Here is an 18279-nt window from a genome sequence, read left to right on the forward strand (position 1 = left end):
GAAAGTGAGAAGATATTTAGACACAGGGGGAGCATTTTTTCAGAGCCGCTTGCATGAAAGTGAAAGCTTCCAAACGAGATTCTTCCAAAAGTTGATGATCAAATAAACTGGATCGATTTAGCTTTTCACCTGGTGTTCATCGCATGTCGTTGGAAGGACTTATTAAGAGGGTCTTATAAAACAAACCGTAGGGTATTTGTTGGTCAATGATAGAATTAAGTTGTTATTTTGTGCACTATCTGGATGATGCAATACATTAAAGTGACTCAAAAAACTGTAAAAATGTAGTCAAACCCACGTGGAACAAACGAATGAATAAATACACAACATAGCTTTCGCTACAGATTGTAGGCATGAGTTGATTTTGAAGAGTGTTCGAAAATCAAAGCAGAGGATTTGTCACTGATCCTTTCTACACTTTGGATAGTAGAGTTTTGATATGACGCATTTTGGTAATGATCATACACCGACGACTATACCATCTCATGAACGCAGTCCAAGGGGAAATGTACGTTCAAAGGCTTACGCAGCCCTGTCTCTCGGGCGTATATAAACGTTGCAAGGCTTATGGCAGTGATTGCTCTCCCCCGTTTTCCCGCCCCGTTAGCCTGGCATCCGTGCAGCGCACATACCGAAACCGGATGGCTCGAATTGAGATTACTTCCTTCTATCGCAGCATTTCCATCGATGCTTCACGTGCGTTGGTGTGTGCTCAATTGTGCTTCTCCTTTTGAGCCATCATTCGATTTGAGATTTGAGTTTTCCTCTAGTGCTGGGTGGATCATGCAGCGAATGCAAAGATAAAAAAAATATATACACACACACACACACACACACACACATACACATACACACACAAATGCACACACTTGTTCGTCTATTGCAGGCTCAACATCTTTCAAATGTAAGGAAATTAGCAATCATTATAACTCAATATTTGAATAGATGAATGGTGTTGGATTTGTTACATTTTCAACAGCACCGGTGCGCAGAGCAGCGCGTGGTGCGAAATTTGCTTTTGCTCACAGCACACATACACACGTTCGGAGAGTTGGACAAATGTTTGTTCAAATTTTGATTTACATGTGAATACGAGACGCTGAGAAAGAAAAATTGGGATTGAATGATGAAATTGTACACAAAATTGCTTCATCAATGGTTAAATTATAGAGCTAGCTGGGTGAGTGTGTGAGATATGAAATCGGGGTAGAAATGGGAAGAACAATAAATAAAGAAGGTTTCATACAATCGAAACGTTGATATGTTGTGTTACAACACTAAAGATCATCTGCATTCCGTACAGCTCTATTGATTGATAGTTTAACATCAAAATCCTTCATTTAAGACATTGCTTTCATTGCTCTTTATTTAAGCATCAAACAAAAACAGTGCTGCTTGTTTAAAAAAATGTTTGATTGTTTTGTTTTGGTCAAAGAAAATACAAAAGTATTGAATGAAATGCATTGGAATAATTTAGTTTTCTTAACACTACTGGAGAAGGCTTCATCATCATACAAGACAAGCATTGACAGGCTTAGTTCTAACTCAGGCATGACAAGAGCAAGCTTGAATTGAGCAAGGAAAAGTTAGGTGCCCTAGGATAAAAGACACTAATACTAGCATCCTGCAATTAATCTGTTGAATATTATTGCTACTGTGCATGCTGTGCTGATTGTGAGATGAATTTAGCCATTCACGTATCGGCGCTTGCTTGTACATAATGCACTCAAATGCATTTTATAAAAACATACGAACGGAGAATGAGGAAGAGAAAGGTGAGAAGGAAGAAAAGAGAAGACTGACGAAACGTGAATAGAAAATAGCAACAGCGTATGAAACATATTCGCCAGAGCAGGACAGTACGCACAGCGTTCGCCGGGTGAAAACGCCATTTACATGGCTTTCCTTGCGTTTGTTTGCAATGGAAATAATTTATTACTACGTGCTTGATATCACAACAGGAAGGAGCAGCTACCCAGCGACAACGTGCTGGGTAAAGGCAGTGCCGAGCAGTAGACTACAGCGGAAGCGGCGGGGAGCTTCATTTCTAAAACTTGAAACCTGATCAATTATCGCCTCCGGCTGTTGGAGCAGCAAACGCTGGATACATCGCGGCATGCGGCATGTGAAAATGCGGAGCAAACGCATCGCAGGATGATGCATTTTGAGTTGCTTGCATTTTCCATCCCACAGCGGCTGGGGTTGTTTGTGGAAAGAATTCGCTTCCGCAACCGGAAGTGAAGGGAAATGCGCGTCAATTCTTTCGATCCAGAGTTTTGAGAGCTGATTTATTTTTTGTGCTCATACATCTACATCATACCCGTCTACCCCGTGCGCCGTCCTCTACTCGTGATGTGCGCATCGGCTCGGTTTCCCGCTTGATTTCGCGCATTTTGTCAAACAAGGCATTCCTCGGCTGCTGCATGACGACTGCATTGGTGTCGGGATTTAAAAAAAAAAACCCGTGGTTAGAAAACGCTGCACCATTCCATGGTTGGTATAGTTGATTTTTACTTTCTTTTTCAATTTCCACACACTGAACTACGAACGACCTCAAATGAATGGGTGCAAAAAAGTGTTCGGAGACCCACACTACGTCACACTGGATGGCACAAGTGACAGCTCATTCTGGGGAGCATAGGACCATTTCATAGAATGCATCTCGCTTTGGAGCTTTTGTTAGATTGATTTTTCGTCATTTTTCCTACAACATCGAAATGTCTATTCTTGCAGATTGGAGCACCGTACCGTATCGGGTTTTGCAAATCACTTCCTGTGGTGGTTTTTGTTGTGGCTGCTGTCGAAAAAAAAGAGATGCACCAAATATCTGCACTGCACATTCGCGTATCGTGGTCCGTGTATCTGTATGCTGTTGCATTGCAAGCTCCAGAAATGGTACAGCTGCAGCACCACTGTTAACGTGTGCTATTTTCATCTAAGTGTGTCTGTGTGTGTGTATGTGGGTGTGTTGGTGTGATACTCCGTTCACGGCTGTTGCGTTCACAGTCAACGCAGCGTGACCGCGACAACCGTCAAACTACTGATGTCCTTTTTTGCTAACCGTGATGAGCACAGAGAACGTGAAAATTGCAGAAATCTATTCGCTGTTTGTGTGAGTCGTTGCCCAAACGAATTGCGGAACAGGGCAGTTGTGTGTGCAAATTGTGACCACAGAAAGCGGTAGCACAATAAAAAAAAGTGGAGCTGAAAAGTTAGGACACAGTGAAATCAGCCAAATCATCGACAGAATGGAGCCGGACGAACTAATCACGATTCGGGTCCAATACCTCGTGGACAGTGACCCGTTCAACAGTCTGTCCATGTATCCGATTCCGTCCCGGGCTCCAGTGTTCTCGTTCGCCAGTGCCGTACCATTGGCAACGCAGCTCGGAGCGCTGCTGCGCCATCTCGGTGCTCCACAAAGGGTAAGCAATGTTAAAACCGTAATGCGGTAGTCTATTACCAATGGTGGTGGATTGTTTGTAGCTACAAGCAATGTAGATAGGGTAAATGTACCAATAGTGGTGCAATTTGTAGTGGTGCCGATGTGTTTTAATGGATTTAAAGTGTCAGGAAGGACAATTTCTGAATATTTTAACACATACCAATTGGAATATGTTTTATTTACGCAACCACAACCATTTTTATCATGAAATACATCAAATTTACGAAAAAATACATATTTTTGTGACTGCTTCGTTGTACCTATAATGGTGGTATGGTTCCTATAGTCGTCGTATTGTGTTCCTATAGTGGTGGTAAACAAAAATGCATCAAAAACGGTGTATAATATCAATGAAACTTAGTTTCGAAGCTGTTTTTGTATGAATAGCAAGGCTTACTGCCATAATATAGGTTTCTTGCGTAATTTGATCGTAAAAAAATGTTTAGATTTGATCAATGAAACTATTGACAAAAGTACTGCATCACACCTGTCGTCAACCTACACCCGGAAGAGTGTGATTGATTTGAAGTCAATTTTTATTCAGCCATATAAGCGAATTTTGGCCTGTTTTTTGGTAAATTACCAACATAAAACTCATTTCTGTTGCTTATTTTAGTGAAAACAGTACGACATGTCAAAAATATCCTCGAAAAAATCTAAAACGAGCTGTTTTCATTGATTTTATAACTATAACCACTATAGGAACATGCCTGTTTTGTGTACCTATAATGGCACTATGGTGAAAAACAATTAAAAATGCATAAATATGGTCAAAAGGCAAATAATTTTAGTAAAACAATAATTTTTCATAACAGTTATGTTGAAAAACTGGTAATTGCGTGGTTATGTGGTCATTTAGAACGTTAACAGAAAAATGAGTTTCGTTATGAAATCCTAAGGATTTTGGAAAAATGTTGACACATTTAACAAAATAATGGATTTTTCGGTCTTTAAATAACGGAATGGTCCCATTTAACTTTTAAAACCTTTGTATAAGGCTAAAGAACATTTTAAACTAACGTAAATAACGTAATTACTTGTAATTTGCGGTATGAACCGCATTTTAGTGCAATACCACCACTATTGGTACTACCACCACTATAGGTACAGTTACCCTAGTGTACTAATAAGCAGTGCTGCATTAAGCGTTACAATCGAAGTATTTAAAGATCGTCACGTTACAAACTCAAAGTACAACTAGCAACAACATATACGAATTGAGTCTTCAAATATTGTTCGCTATTTAGCTACAAAAAATATTGCTCTTCAAATAGTAGATTTGGGAACAAAAAAGCGATACCAAATTGGCGCCATTATCCTATATTCCATTACTTGACCATTGGCTCTTCCGCAAATTGAATCCATACGGTTAGATAACATCAAACACACACACACACATCTGCCGATCAACCATTCATAACGTTGGATGGTTTGTGGCAAAGCGGTACGACCCATTTCCCGCACGTCGACCATAAAATTCAATGATCGGTACGCATAGCCGAGGTGTATGCCGTGGAGTTGGCTTTAGTGTACAGCAAGATTCGCGCAAGAAACATTGAAAGACAATTCGATTGTCGAGCTCGAGCATCAGTTTCAGTTGTCCGTTCACGTACAAAGCTTCTTGTTGCTGCTTCTTTCGAAACGTTTGTTCGTATTGGGTCACGTTTCTTGGTCGGTTGAAAGCGGCAGAGAAGCTGCAGCGGTAGCGGCAACTCTGCATGCAGCCCCTGTGCACGGAAAAGGGGGAAAAGCACGTTGCGTTTCGACTTCCGGCTCCGGGGCTGTTGGACAATTTTTTGCCGCCTTGCACGTGGGGATCGGCTGGCGTGGATTCGCACACACAAACTCGGAGAAGAAAATTACGAAGTTTCCATCCGTTTTCGGTAGCGTGTCGGGCGTTAATTTGCGAAAACAATAACAATAAATTGCACGGACGGTTGGCGTTCGTTTGTGCGGTTTCTTCTCCTTTTTGTTGTCCGGATTCGCTAACACCTCCCCCCGTTAGGGCTGAGGTGCACGGGGACCACAAACTAAAAGGTGACAGAAATGCCACGGTGCCTATTGGTAGTAGTGGCTAATGCTGGGAGATTGGTGAATTTGTCGCGAATATTGTCACTAATGGATTGTGTTTACTTTTTATGGAACGAGCGTTTACAAGAGCCGTACAACGGGAAGGAAAAGAGAAGAGCGTGGCGATGTGAGGTCTACGATGCTGCGATTGGTAAAAGTGGTGCAAGTTCCTGTACGACAAGCTGTTGCTGAAGAAATGATTTTATTGCATGCAAAACATGCGATGGTACCAGGGTGTTAATGGGTTACCTGAACGTTTGATATGCAATCGTGAATTTAGATGAATGTTTAGCTAGACAGGATGTGCGTTTGCCTAAGGAAAGCCTAAGGAAGTTCAATAAAAATGAAGTAATGTGCAATTTTATGACGGCGTTACACATTTTTAAACCAAAACAAAAACACATACCAGTAGACTATTTCAAAGTTATCTTTTCATTCACCTCAAAATATGGCAGTAAAAAGTAAAAGTTTTGCAATAAAATGGTTAACTTGCTACTTAAGCTTTGAACATAATGAAGATGGTTTCGATCCAAAGCGGCTAAATCGTTGCTTATTTCTATCGCACCGTAAACACATCTTTATCTACAATCGTCAGCTTTTGTACAGCATAAAATAAGATTGCAAAGACATGATAGTTATTGTTTAACGCTGCGCGAGTTCTCACTTTTGTTAATATAACCGCAAGGGCGTTTGCATTTAGATGTTTTGGTTTTATTTCCTATTGAAATTCAAATAACACACACACACACACACACACACACACACACACACACACACACACACACACACACACACACACACACACACACACACACACACACACACACACACACACACACACACACACACACACACACACACACACACACACACATTTATACTTTACAGCATCATCTTGAGACGATCGTTCATTCTGGCGCCTACTTACTTACCTCATCATTGGCAACGAACTACTATCGGTGGAAAATCTATATAGCAGCGTTGACCTACATTTACTGCACACGATCCCATCGAGCACCGTGCAGTGCGAGTGAAAATCGTTGTTTTCGCGCTGACCCCAGCGTCGACCAGGCGTAGCGAATCCATCCGCCCGCATCAGATTGATGTATTCGATCAGTTCGTTAGCGCGCCGGATCCAATGGCGAATGGCAGCGTTTCGGAGGCGCACACTCTATATCCGATGCCAAACGCCGATTGCCAAAGTTGCATTGCGCTGCGGTGAACGTTGTGAGGTGATCACGCTTCACGCGTAAGATTTATTTTCGGCCTTCCGGATGGGTGGGTGACCGTTTGCTTGAGGACAGTGAAGCACCACTACCAGGGGAAGGGACAGGGGCCGTCGTCGAAAGGCATAAACCGGCTCGTGCAAACGGAAATGCGGTACCCGGTCTTCAGCACTGGAAATGCTTTCGTCACGCGTACGTAGCATTTAGTGTATGCAAATGACGGTCACCGGGTGGATATCGCCGGTTACATAAAAGAAGAAAACGGCGCAATCCATCAGCAAACCGCGTACCGTGTATTGAGGTGATCGATTGAAAGTGAGTACGAATTCAATTAAGCTGTTTGGCTAGCTAGCAAAGACATGCCGGCCGTCTGGAGGCAGCAACGGTACACACTTGATGTACGTTTTTACGTCTTCATGGTTGACGGTTTCTTTTTCGTCAACAAAAGCGAAACTTTGCACTATCTCTTTCAAACCGGATGTTGTTTGTTACACTTTCCAAACGACACACTAACGTGTGGCAACGTGCAATACTGTCCTCTATGCGCAGGAAGATGAAGTAGCTGTTTAAACAATAATTGATATATTTTAATAGAAATGCATTTGTACAAAATTCAATTTTTTATACACAAATTATTTAAAAATTATTTTTCACAATTGGTAAAATTTGAATACGTAAAGTACAGCACAAAAACAATCACTTTGCATACCCCTAATTTTCACAAGCCCTTAGGCTTTGAATCTAACTTTTCCCAACTTTGCCACCACTCCGATCGATTGCATCGTTTCTCCGGCGGTTTGAAACTATCGCTTACCATTCTTCCGGAGACTAGCTTAAAGAAATGAATCTCGGAAGGTGAATCACGACATGCGCGTCCTCTGCCCCGAATAGTGCCCTCCTTTCGCTAGGCAGATATCGCGTTGCATCGCGGGCTCGAACGCTCCTCAGAAGATGTTCAGTTTTCGCGAAGCCAACCGAACAAACGATCGCTCATTCGCTTCATCTATTACAGCATCGCATCATTACGCGCATCGAAACCACAACAAGGGGTTGCCTCGGGTGTGCGAGAGAATGGGCATGAAATAGGTCTTCCTCCTCCCCGGTGGCGCTTCTAGCGAGGGATCGCTTTTCACGCCATATGGGTGGGCTTTGCAGTGAACTGGTGGCTTCTGGTGTCGGAGGTCTGCTGCAAATCATAATAATGACTCAGTTATGTGGCGAGTGCACACACGAACATACATGCAAACACACGAAAGTTGGGAAGTTGGAAGCTTAAAAGAGCCTCCCAATCCATGCTCGATGTAGAATGCGTAGATGCACGGCAGTACTGCCCCGCGTCGGTAGGCAGGGGAGGTGACGGTTACATATAATTAATGGCACCTTAGCTGAAATCGAAAGCTAGACATCACTCTGGTACAAATAGCTATCGTCTAGTTTCGATTTCAATGGGCTCCATCGGTGATCATTAGAACGGGCGGCGTATGAAAAAGCAAATCATACACGGCCCAGCGTATGAGAGTATGCTGTCGAAGATACGTAACAAATTCACATACGGTACGGTTTTGTAGGGCCATCATCAAAAAGTAAAGTTGTGGTGTGAATAATATAATTTCTTTCTTTTTTTCCCTCGGAATAAATTGTGTAATACTGAGCATTTCCGTGAAAATTAGAACTAATTTATATCGTATTTGATTTATTTCTAAGTCAATCGTATTTTAGAAAGACTTTTGGTAAAAGATTGTTATTCAAATTCATCACTTTCGTTGTGTCTATTATTGTAATACAAGAGTGCGTACATGCTCGCTAAGAAATGATAAATATTGGGCTTTTTGCTTTTGTTTGTTCGGTTACCGTAAATAACACATATTTAATCGCAGTATTTTTCATAGTTCATTAGCTGCAAAAGTGTGTTCGTTACGGGATCGTTACGAACAGTGCCAATGGAGGAAAACACAACAACAAAACACTCCTCGTGGGAATGATTGTGCCCTTTTCTTTGCTGTACAAACTGCTAAAATTTCGGCCGGATTATGCATGACATTAATTATAAAGGGCTAAAGAAGTGTGTTTTCCGTGCTGTCAGAATGTGATAAATTGTTTTATCACTTGCATCCTGCGCATAAACCATGCTTGGCCATATCCGTCTTGTATTGCATTTCACCGCTGCGGTCAGCGGGCATGAAGCAAACACTGTGGCTTCAAAGACAATAATAAAAAAAACACACACACCACACAAACGCACCGAACCGTTGCGAGCGCATCGCTTTTCCCATATCGCCGGTGACCGGTGCACTCATTGTACCATTCGGAAATGATACAGTTGCAGTGGACCGATTTATGACCTTCACCGGTTTACGGGCAGATCGTCCGAGCAGCCGTCCGAAAGGTCTCGCTGGCAAAGGGGAATGCGTACAAAAATGGCGTACAGTGACGCGTTGGTTGGGCTGTTTTTTGTGTGCATGTACCTTCGTTATTGTTGTGCTGTCTCGGAAGCTCCGGTTATTACAGTTTCCAATTTTGGGATGCACTTTGTTGTTTTCTCTCGTTCGTGCGAATGTTTACAGACACTACCGGGAGCGGCGCGGCAGATAGAGCTAATATTCATTTTTCAAACCGTGATGAGCAAAAAAGAGGCTACCTCGTCAAGGTGCTCCGAAATATGAGCCTACGTACCATAAAATTAAATAATAAATTTTCATTTTCATTCACCTTGCGAAGGTTTTGCTATGGTCAGCCTGCTGGGGATTATTACGAGCAATGTTGTATCCACCGAGAGCGTGAATCCACCCGTGCGACTAAATGCATCAAAATAAATGTAAAATAGGAAAGCTCTCGAATTCATATATGTACATATCTCTTGTGCTTGGGATCAATAAAGCGATTATTACATACGGCAAAGAATCGCAACGTTGAAATAACTTTAACAATTGCACATATTTGTAAACGTGTTGAAACTGTATAAAATGGACTGCAGTCCGAATAATAAGTGTAGGTCGAAATACTTTGTTGGCAACATTTGTATTTCAAATATATGTTGATATTTTCATATTGATTATCTTACGTGTTGCTTCATGCATATTTTAAATTAATTTATATAATACTTTTCAATTTACCCTTTACTCGACAGCTTGATGATGCGGCGCTACAAGTATACAAAGACGGAGACTATGGAGCATACCTCGATCTGGAATCGTCGCTGGCCGAACAATCCGAAGATATTGAAGGGCTCAACGCAAAGTAAGTTAGACAAACGCGTAGTTTTCCCATTTTTCCCCTACCTAAACCTGTTATCACAACCATGCCACCAGTTAGGGATGAATTTAAATTGCTCTCGCTGGCATCCTTGCCGGATCACTTCCGGCGAACGGGATTGTTGAGCTAATTGCAACGAATTAATTTCCCGCAAAAGAATGGCGCGAAAATTGTGTGCTTTCTTCATGTGAATCTCCAGCTTTCCTGCTGCAGCTACCTAACTAACACTGTATGCTGCTACGGTAGCATCCTACTTTAGTCCACTTTCTCACTGTTCAAGTTTTCTTTCAAATAGTTGAAAAGTTTAGCCGGTAGTGCAAGCTCTTGGGCGATAGTTTGTAACGACTTCGTTTTGTGTTGTCACCAAAGTTGGATCTGTTGGAGGCTACATTTGCAAAAAAAAATATCACATTTTCTTTTGACACTTTGTTCCATCTTATGGTTCGGTTTATGCAGAGCAGTTTTGGTAGAGTGTGCTAATGACGCAAGTGGCAATAAAAAGACACTCCTTTTTTCTGGATATTGCTAGAGTTTGTGTAAGAAATTGCTCGATCATTTGGCGAAGAGTTGAGAATGTTCTTGAAGTGTTTGAGTTTTCAAATCGGATTGAAACTTATTTTACCATTCTTTTAAGGCAGTCAGGATTTAAAAAAAAACCAGGGTTGAAACACTAATTGGATAATAGTTTTCTGGGCACAGTAAGCACAGTACACATTAATTGCTGTTACATTGTTCACGAACGTGCTCGATGTAACAGAATTTGCCGAAGTTAATAAAAGAAGAATCTTCCTGTATGGTTTTAATTAAACTTTGAGTAAACAATTCAGAAACCCCTGACAGGCTGACTGACTTTTCCCGCCCGAAACCAACCCGTCCCTTACTGACTGCTCCTCAGCTAATAAACTGTAGTATTTATGAGTTTCTTTTATCTGATTTTATTTTCATTTACGTACACTCACAGCCGCAAAAACTCACTGGTCGTCCGTACGCAGCTCAGCGTCCGAGTTCACTCCATTATCGGTAAGTCTGCAAGAATTATTACACACCGGGGCACGTTCTTTTCATGTGCACCACAGGGTGAAAGCCATTCGGGTCTTCCGGTGACCGGGAATGACAAAACACGTTGCCCTCCTAAAAACGGTCATAGGTCCATCCGTGAGAGCGTGCAAGGCACTTTAAACGAACAAGAATCATATTCCTTTCGGCCGGCCGGTACATCTTTGTCGTCTTGGACATATCGTGACGATGGATACGATGGGAAAATGGGATCTCGGGAAATCGTGCTCCGTGCTTGAGGTCATAAATGTTTATGGTATATTGGGATGTTTAGATGTTTACGGCACGGCCAAACAAGTTAATTTTACCTCTCAACGCCGCAAGGTAAAAACGTTGCAGTTCAAAATGTACTACAAGCTCATATCGATCGATTATTAGAAGTAGACAAAGTGTACTTCTTTTGTAATTACATATCGAGGACAACAATAACAGCAAAATACTTGTAATTTCACAATCCGAGAAATTTAACCAATATATTCAGCATGCAGGAGGAAGTAGTCTTCAATCCGGTTAGAGGGATTTCCGTTAGACACAAAGGATGGTTGTTTTACGATATGTCCTTAAAAAATTAAAGAACCACTGTCCTTGCCTCAACAAGACGCTCAACATTTCCTTAAAGACAAAGAGCATTCCACAGTCAAATTCCGTACGGATTAGATGTTCAGAAGTTACCTACCTTTTGCTACCAGCAAAGCAGAAAAGAAAAAGGACAAAGAAATCGGCACACACTGGCTGTGACGCCAGGCGTAGCCATCTCAATCGTCTGCATAACTTAGTTGTTCCTTCTTTGATGTTTCACTCAATTAACTCCGGACGTTACGTTCGAGTTTTTGGATTCGCTACGCCACACCTGGGTGTCCCGGATGAATTCCTGCAGCTAACTCGATCGAACCCTACCGAATAATGGCTTTCTTTTCATCGCAACATAATGCTGCAGAAATGCTTCCTTTTTATAGTAGTTTGTGAGCAGCACCGAAGACTCTCGGGCGGTTGGCGGAAAATCGAAGTGGTGTATCGAAGCCATTGGTATTGGAACGTCACCGGCCAGGGGCATAAGACCCCCGAAACGACAGACGTTGGCCAGGGTTTTTGTGTTTGTCCTTATTTCGTTATCCTTTCTTCCACATATATGGGCTCGAACCACAGTCATGGTTTTGCATCCTTCCCCGAGGGACAATGAAATGTAAATAAGATTTAAATTGGTTACTTCAATCGTTGGGATGGCCGAGTGATGAAATGGAACGGACGGTCCGTCAAAACCCGGCAAGCACGTTGGTTGATAATGTAATAAAAGCAACCTAGCCGTACGGCATGTCGCTTCAAAAGCCTTTATTCTCTGCACCATTAAAAAGGATCGTAAAATATGATTATTTGTTCTTTGATTTGAATAAACATTTCAAACTCATACGTTTTGGTGGACAGTTTGATGAAAGGAAACAGTGGGCAAATGCCAGTTTTGCGCATTGAAGATGAGAATATTTGATCGAAAGTTGGAGTAAAATACAGACGATCATTACACCATCGGGTACGCAACAGGTTTATCCATCGACAATTTACGAAAAACGTTTTTGCCGCTCGACTCACAGACGAGCTACCATACCCATAGCTAGCTAACGTTCTGGCCATGTTCGGTTTCGATGCTTCCAGTAGCACAGTTCCCTCCGGGGTTAGAAATAAAATTTATTCCATTCCATTACTCCAAACGTTTCGCACATTCTGCTGCATGCGAATGCAAATGCATCAACAACAACAACAACAACTGCCAAAAAAGCCATCCCATGCAGGCGCTGATCGTTCCCAGGATGGTTTGAAACCGCTTGCCATAGCATCCTGCACCATGGATCTACCCCAGCAAATGTAGTCCTATCAAAATCGGCGTATTGGCGTAAGCGGGCTTTGCAAAGCACTGTAATGGTTCTATCAAGCATCCCATTCTGTCCTGGGAAGGATATGAACGCAGGTCTGCTTTTTGTGCCACCACAATTTGTCCCAGTACGTTTTTCGCTCGATGGGGGCAATGAAGTGGTTTGGCGCAGAATGTAGAAGCTGATAAATTTCCAATTTCACTTTGGCGGTTTTGCAGGCGCACGCTGTGGCTGTACCTACTGACCTCTAAATCACTATTACCGCTAGTGGTGCTTAGTGTGTGGTTTCCAAAATTGATTATCTACCCATTTGTGCTACACGTTCGACTTAATTTGTACGCCACAGTCTCGTTAAAAGTGGGCAGCTTTGTCTACAGGGCGTCGACAGCATTGAACCAAGAAGTATAGTACCGATTGGCCTCCCCTAAACTAAAGCAACCATTTTGTTTCTTTGAACTAATCTTTTCATGAACGCTCAGCAATACTTCTTTATCTTGTTTATTTGCGAAAATCCAAATTTGCTGGTTAACCAGAACATTGTTAGGGACACGTTTACTGCTGAAATTGACCAGTAAAATAACAGTTAAGACTAATCGTGCCCTATCATTAATTACCGTTTGATGAGGTTGTGTACACACCAATACCGAAAAGTCATGCGTAGAGAAGAAAGTATGGAACGAATCTTACGAACGAATGGATAGTTGGGAGGGTAGAGAGTGAGAGAGGGAGGTAAAGAGAGAAAGATACAGAGAGAAAAAAAACATAACACAACACAGTACAACAGCACCGCCCACAACGCAATCAATGATCAACAAGCATCAGCAGTTTTGATAGCTCATAACCATTTGCTTCCCGATAGGCCCGATGGAATCGCGGAAAAGGAACAACCGAGGATGCGAAAGAGGTCGTGATGCTGCAGACTATGGTGTGTCATGGGCCGTGATCGTCTCGTCGTTCGCGTGTCTCCTCGCCGCTGAATCGATGTTTTGTTATGCTAATTAGGCAATTATCGCTATCGAAAGAAAACATAACCATCGATCGGTTGGCATTCGGTCATAAATTCATACGAATTCAACGAACTGAACACGGCAGGACTTATCCAGGCCTACCCTCGTGCGTTTGCAGCTGATTCTGGCTTGACCTGTCTTTCAACCATTATTATGCTGATGATGCTCCTGCTGCCACCCCTTTGCTACCACTTACGCCGCTGGTGCGAGTGAAGCCCCGTCGGAAGATGAGGTTGTTGTATGGAGTGATCATTATGAAAATGGTAATACGCATGAAGTGTTACGCCGGGCTGACACTGTGCTTCATTCACTGCCTTATTGACTCATTGCTTCTGTGGGGTCTAAAAGCGCATCATGTTGAACTTCGGTTCTATTGCAACTGCTGTAAGAGTGTTTGCATAAAATTGTTTCGCAACACAGCACAATCGTAGTCACATGGGTGGTCGTGGGTATAAGTGTTGAAGGATTCTAGAAGTGGCCATATCCTTCTTAAACCAATCGCTACAACATTTGCTGTCGAGGAATGTTCGGTACTCATGCCATTCACTAGGATAGCAAAAGGTTTCTCAGCAAACTAGACTTCAAATCTCTTTGTGAAGTGTGAATTTGCATACAACGCTTGTGCAACATTTTAACAACAACAACAACACTGCAAACCTTCTCTACTACATGCGGTGAATTATTTAACATTATATAGTTATCTATATTTTCTCTATTCATGTCTAATCCTGCAAATAAATAAAATCGCTTGAATGTTATACAAACATGAAAATCATGCAACAAATGTTACTTTCATGTGACTATCTATAACATACATTATTGTCATAGTCACATAAAACCACATAATTTAATTTCGTTCGGAGAATATTTGCTGGCCTCATCGTAGGGGTCACATGTGTGCGGTAACCTCTAAGATATTTGAGCAAACACACGATGCCGTGTACAAAGCGACAGCTAATGATGATGTCAGTGAGCAGCAGCTTCGTTTATCTACGCATACAACCCTCGAATGTATGTGTGATAGCCTTCCCAAAGTTCCATTGTACCTCTGTACGGTTTTGTCTTAAACAAACACGACCCCAAATATTCACCACGTCATCCTATCTTCGGCCTCCCTCTCGGAGCTAGTGCATCCAACGGCAACGGTAGCATGGTTTGCCCGCATGTTTGCTTTTGGCTTCAAAAAAGGCTCGACTCCCAGCTGAAGCTGCCGAATTTTGCAGCTCCAGTACCCACGGGGCAAAAGGAAATTGCAAAGTCCAGCGTCACCGATTAGCTTCATTCGGTATTCTGGCGTCGAAATCGATAATAATGCCTCTTGAATACGTTGATCGACCTGCGGGTGAAGATTGCAGATGAGAAATAAAGCAACCGGAGGTGGGGGCCCGATGGACGATAATTTGAGAATTTCCAACGCAATATCTGTGCCTCCTTCCGTGGATGGCACGGGTGGGTAAGCATATTCTAGTGGTAGCCATCGGGTCGATAGTACTAAACGGTACTTTATTAGCAACGAACAGTGATGATAGTTTGATGGGATTTGCCCTTTCAAGGCGAGTAATGATCGGGCAGAATTCACAAACGTAACAGGGCAGCTGTGTAGTGGCCAGTACGTGATGGAACGTGGCGCCACAATGTGTGAGGTACGAAAGAAGATATCAATCGAAAAAAGTGCTCCAGTGGGAATAACGGAAGTGGCGTGCCTTTCGGAAGATTCTTCCACGAGCCTGTGAATTTCGCTATTCCCATAGCTTAAAAGACGTTAAATCCTGGCCGTCAGTAGTCCTGGACTATCAATAGTGACTGTGTCAAATTCGACCGTATACGTGGGTCACAATAAACACGGACATAAAACTTACCCAATGGCCGTACAGATTCGGATGAAGAGAATGAGATTTGAGCTTTTGGGATGAATCAACAAAACTGCAACTCATTCAATCAGTGCCCGTAACAAGACCTAGTTTTTACGAGTACATTCTTGTGGGAGCTTAGTGAAGCTTAATGTTTTTTGTCGCTCATATTTACCACCATGATTCTCGTAATTCTGGTCAATAATCTCATCGTTCGATCTTTGATCCTGATATACCTGTACCAAAATCAGCGCGAAAGGAACTTTTGAGACGCGGATTATCTTTGCAAATAAAAAGCTTCGTTCCCCACGAAAGCGAATATCAGCGAGCATAAACGTGCCAGAGGGAAAGAATTAACACCCCTTCAACAGTCCTTACCCGGAGCATGTGTTTTTATAATAAAGTGAGGTTACGTGCTTTCACTAATCGATGGCAAAAACTCCGGCTATCGTTCTGTTTGCTTTTGCCGTGCAGCTTGTACGGTAGCTGGCTAGCGTAGGGAAAATTCCTGGCCAGTTTTTTTTCGTCTTTTTTTTGTCTGTTAGCTTATGGAGCCGTGGAAGAGACTAGATACGATATGCCGGACACGGTTCAATCGTAACAGATGGATGGCTTCATTTGGGAAGTGGCTTCAGTGCCGCGTTGAACGGAATTATGAAGGTCCAGCCATACACTATGATTATTTATTAGCAAACCAGGGTGGCAATTATGTCGTCCGTTGCCGTGTGTTTTGTTTGCCAAAGTTTTAACATACAAGTAAAATTCATGTTTGGGTTGATGGTAGATGAAACTTTGGGACACAGCTAATTGGTTCATTTTTGAGAGTGAGAAAAATTGATAAATGTTCATTATCTTGCGCTACAATCGTTTCATACATTCACTCAGTGTAGTAAATTTGGTTTTACATATGTCAAAATTAATCACACAGTGAAGCATTGTTAAACACCGCGCACAACATATAATTGAGCAGTACTATTGTCTTTGAATGACTCATTCGAGATGATTGGCTCATCGTCTCGTCTCCGCTTGTGTGTACACACGGTACTGAAACGCAAAGCACTGAAACGACCCAAATATTTACTCGCCGAAGTTTGTTGTCGGATGCAAAACACTGTACAGAGTGCTCGATGAGCCATTCCATTTGAAACCTTTTTCAAATGCGCTGTTGAGAAAGGGCTTGAGCAAGGTCAGTGATGGTAAACAGTTTTAAACCGTTGCACTCCCGAAGGGGTAGCAATTTGTGTTTATGATCATTTTACTCTGGTAATGTCGCAAGTACTGACACACTCGCCGTGCGCTGACCCAGTCAAGGTGAATGTAGCTCATTTGCTTTTGTCACGCACAGATCAATCTTCAACATTTTGTTGTTTAAAACAATCCATTACTCTTAATTTAACGGGAAAACATTCCTCTTAAACCATTCTATCTAAAAACGTTGGAAAGCTCCGAGCATAACTTTACTTCCTACAGCTTCAAGCGTTTGTTAAGTGTGTCGATATACCGAAAGAGTGCTTCGTGCACAGTCAATCACGTCGCGTTTTGCTGCTTGATTTTTATTTTTATGTTCGTTCATGTTTTCTCCAGATCGTGGTCTCCAATTGAACGGCAGTCCGTTTGTGTTGTGCGGACGTGTTTTTGAGCAAGGGTTTTCCTTTTTCTTGTCTTGCTTGATGCTTGGTTGGAGGTAAGATTTTTCTCTCTACAACCATTTAGTCTCGGTAGAAACGCTGTTAAAGTTTGTTACATACGTTCTTAAATTTTTTACAAGCATTTGTTAGGCTTATAAGATTTTACAAAACTTGTATGAAAACTTATCGTAACATGTGTTTTAAGTTAGTAAAAGAGCCAACTTCATAAACTTGTACTGTATCGTCACTGTAATTCAAAGAGCCGCTGCCGTAAAGCTTCACCGGAAACATTCTCCAATGAATTGCATGGGAGAGGGAAAAAAGCTTCAGGAAAGTGCCTGCTTTCCTTCGCTAGTCTTCACGAGCAAATGACATTTTTTCATCGCACTATTGCAAGCTCCCGCAAGCCCCGAGCTCAACCGTCTATTGCATTGCCATTCCTTTGCTATGGTAGCTGCATCTTTCGAAAGCGCTAGACGAGAGAGGCCAGGCTGCTGAGGACGGTGCTGATGAGCTCGTTGACCATTTTGGTTGACAGCTCGGGTGCAGTGGGAGAAAAAAGAAAGAGAAGAAGAAAAAGCAAGACTACCTGCATTTACTGCAACGATCGGCAAGACTGGGGTTGCGCAAAGCTGACGGAGGAAGATGTTTGTCTGGTAGTTGCAATCGAGGAAGCTGTGAAAGGCTTTGGGTGGCTTCGATTTCGCTTTACACAAACCGACAAACATAACTGCGCCAAATGCCTTTAAATGAATGAACTTGAACTTCTTCGCCCGGTTTCGTTTCGACCGGCAGACTAGAAATCTTGTGCCACACTTCTTTCGCCTATTCATGCTATAGTTTTGTCTCCACGGGTTTGCTTTATCTATCTCACGCGGTT

General features: G+C 42.3%; 1 protein-coding gene across 1 annotated transcript in view; it reads left to right on the plus strand.

The window, feature by feature from the left end:
* Window positions 1-3117: 3117 nt before the first annotated feature.
* The window catches only part of LOC120898209 (FH1/FH2 domain-containing protein 3-like), a 33280-nt gene continuing 18118 nt past the window's right edge, over window positions 3118-18279 (plus strand). The window contains 3 exon segments of the mRNA XM_040303749.1: window positions 3118-3425; window positions 9869-9978; window positions 10955-11013. Of these exon segments, the coding sequence (XP_040159683.1) occupies window positions 3249-3425; window positions 9869-9978; window positions 10955-11013 (346 nt within the window). The 5' untranslated portion in view covers window positions 3118-3248.

The sequence above is a fragment of the Anopheles arabiensis genome, chromosome 2, assembly GCF_016920715.1.
Source record: "Anopheles arabiensis isolate DONGOLA chromosome 2, AaraD3, whole genome shotgun sequence".
Taxonomy (NCBI): domain Eukaryota; kingdom Metazoa; phylum Arthropoda; class Insecta; order Diptera; family Culicidae; genus Anopheles; species Anopheles arabiensis.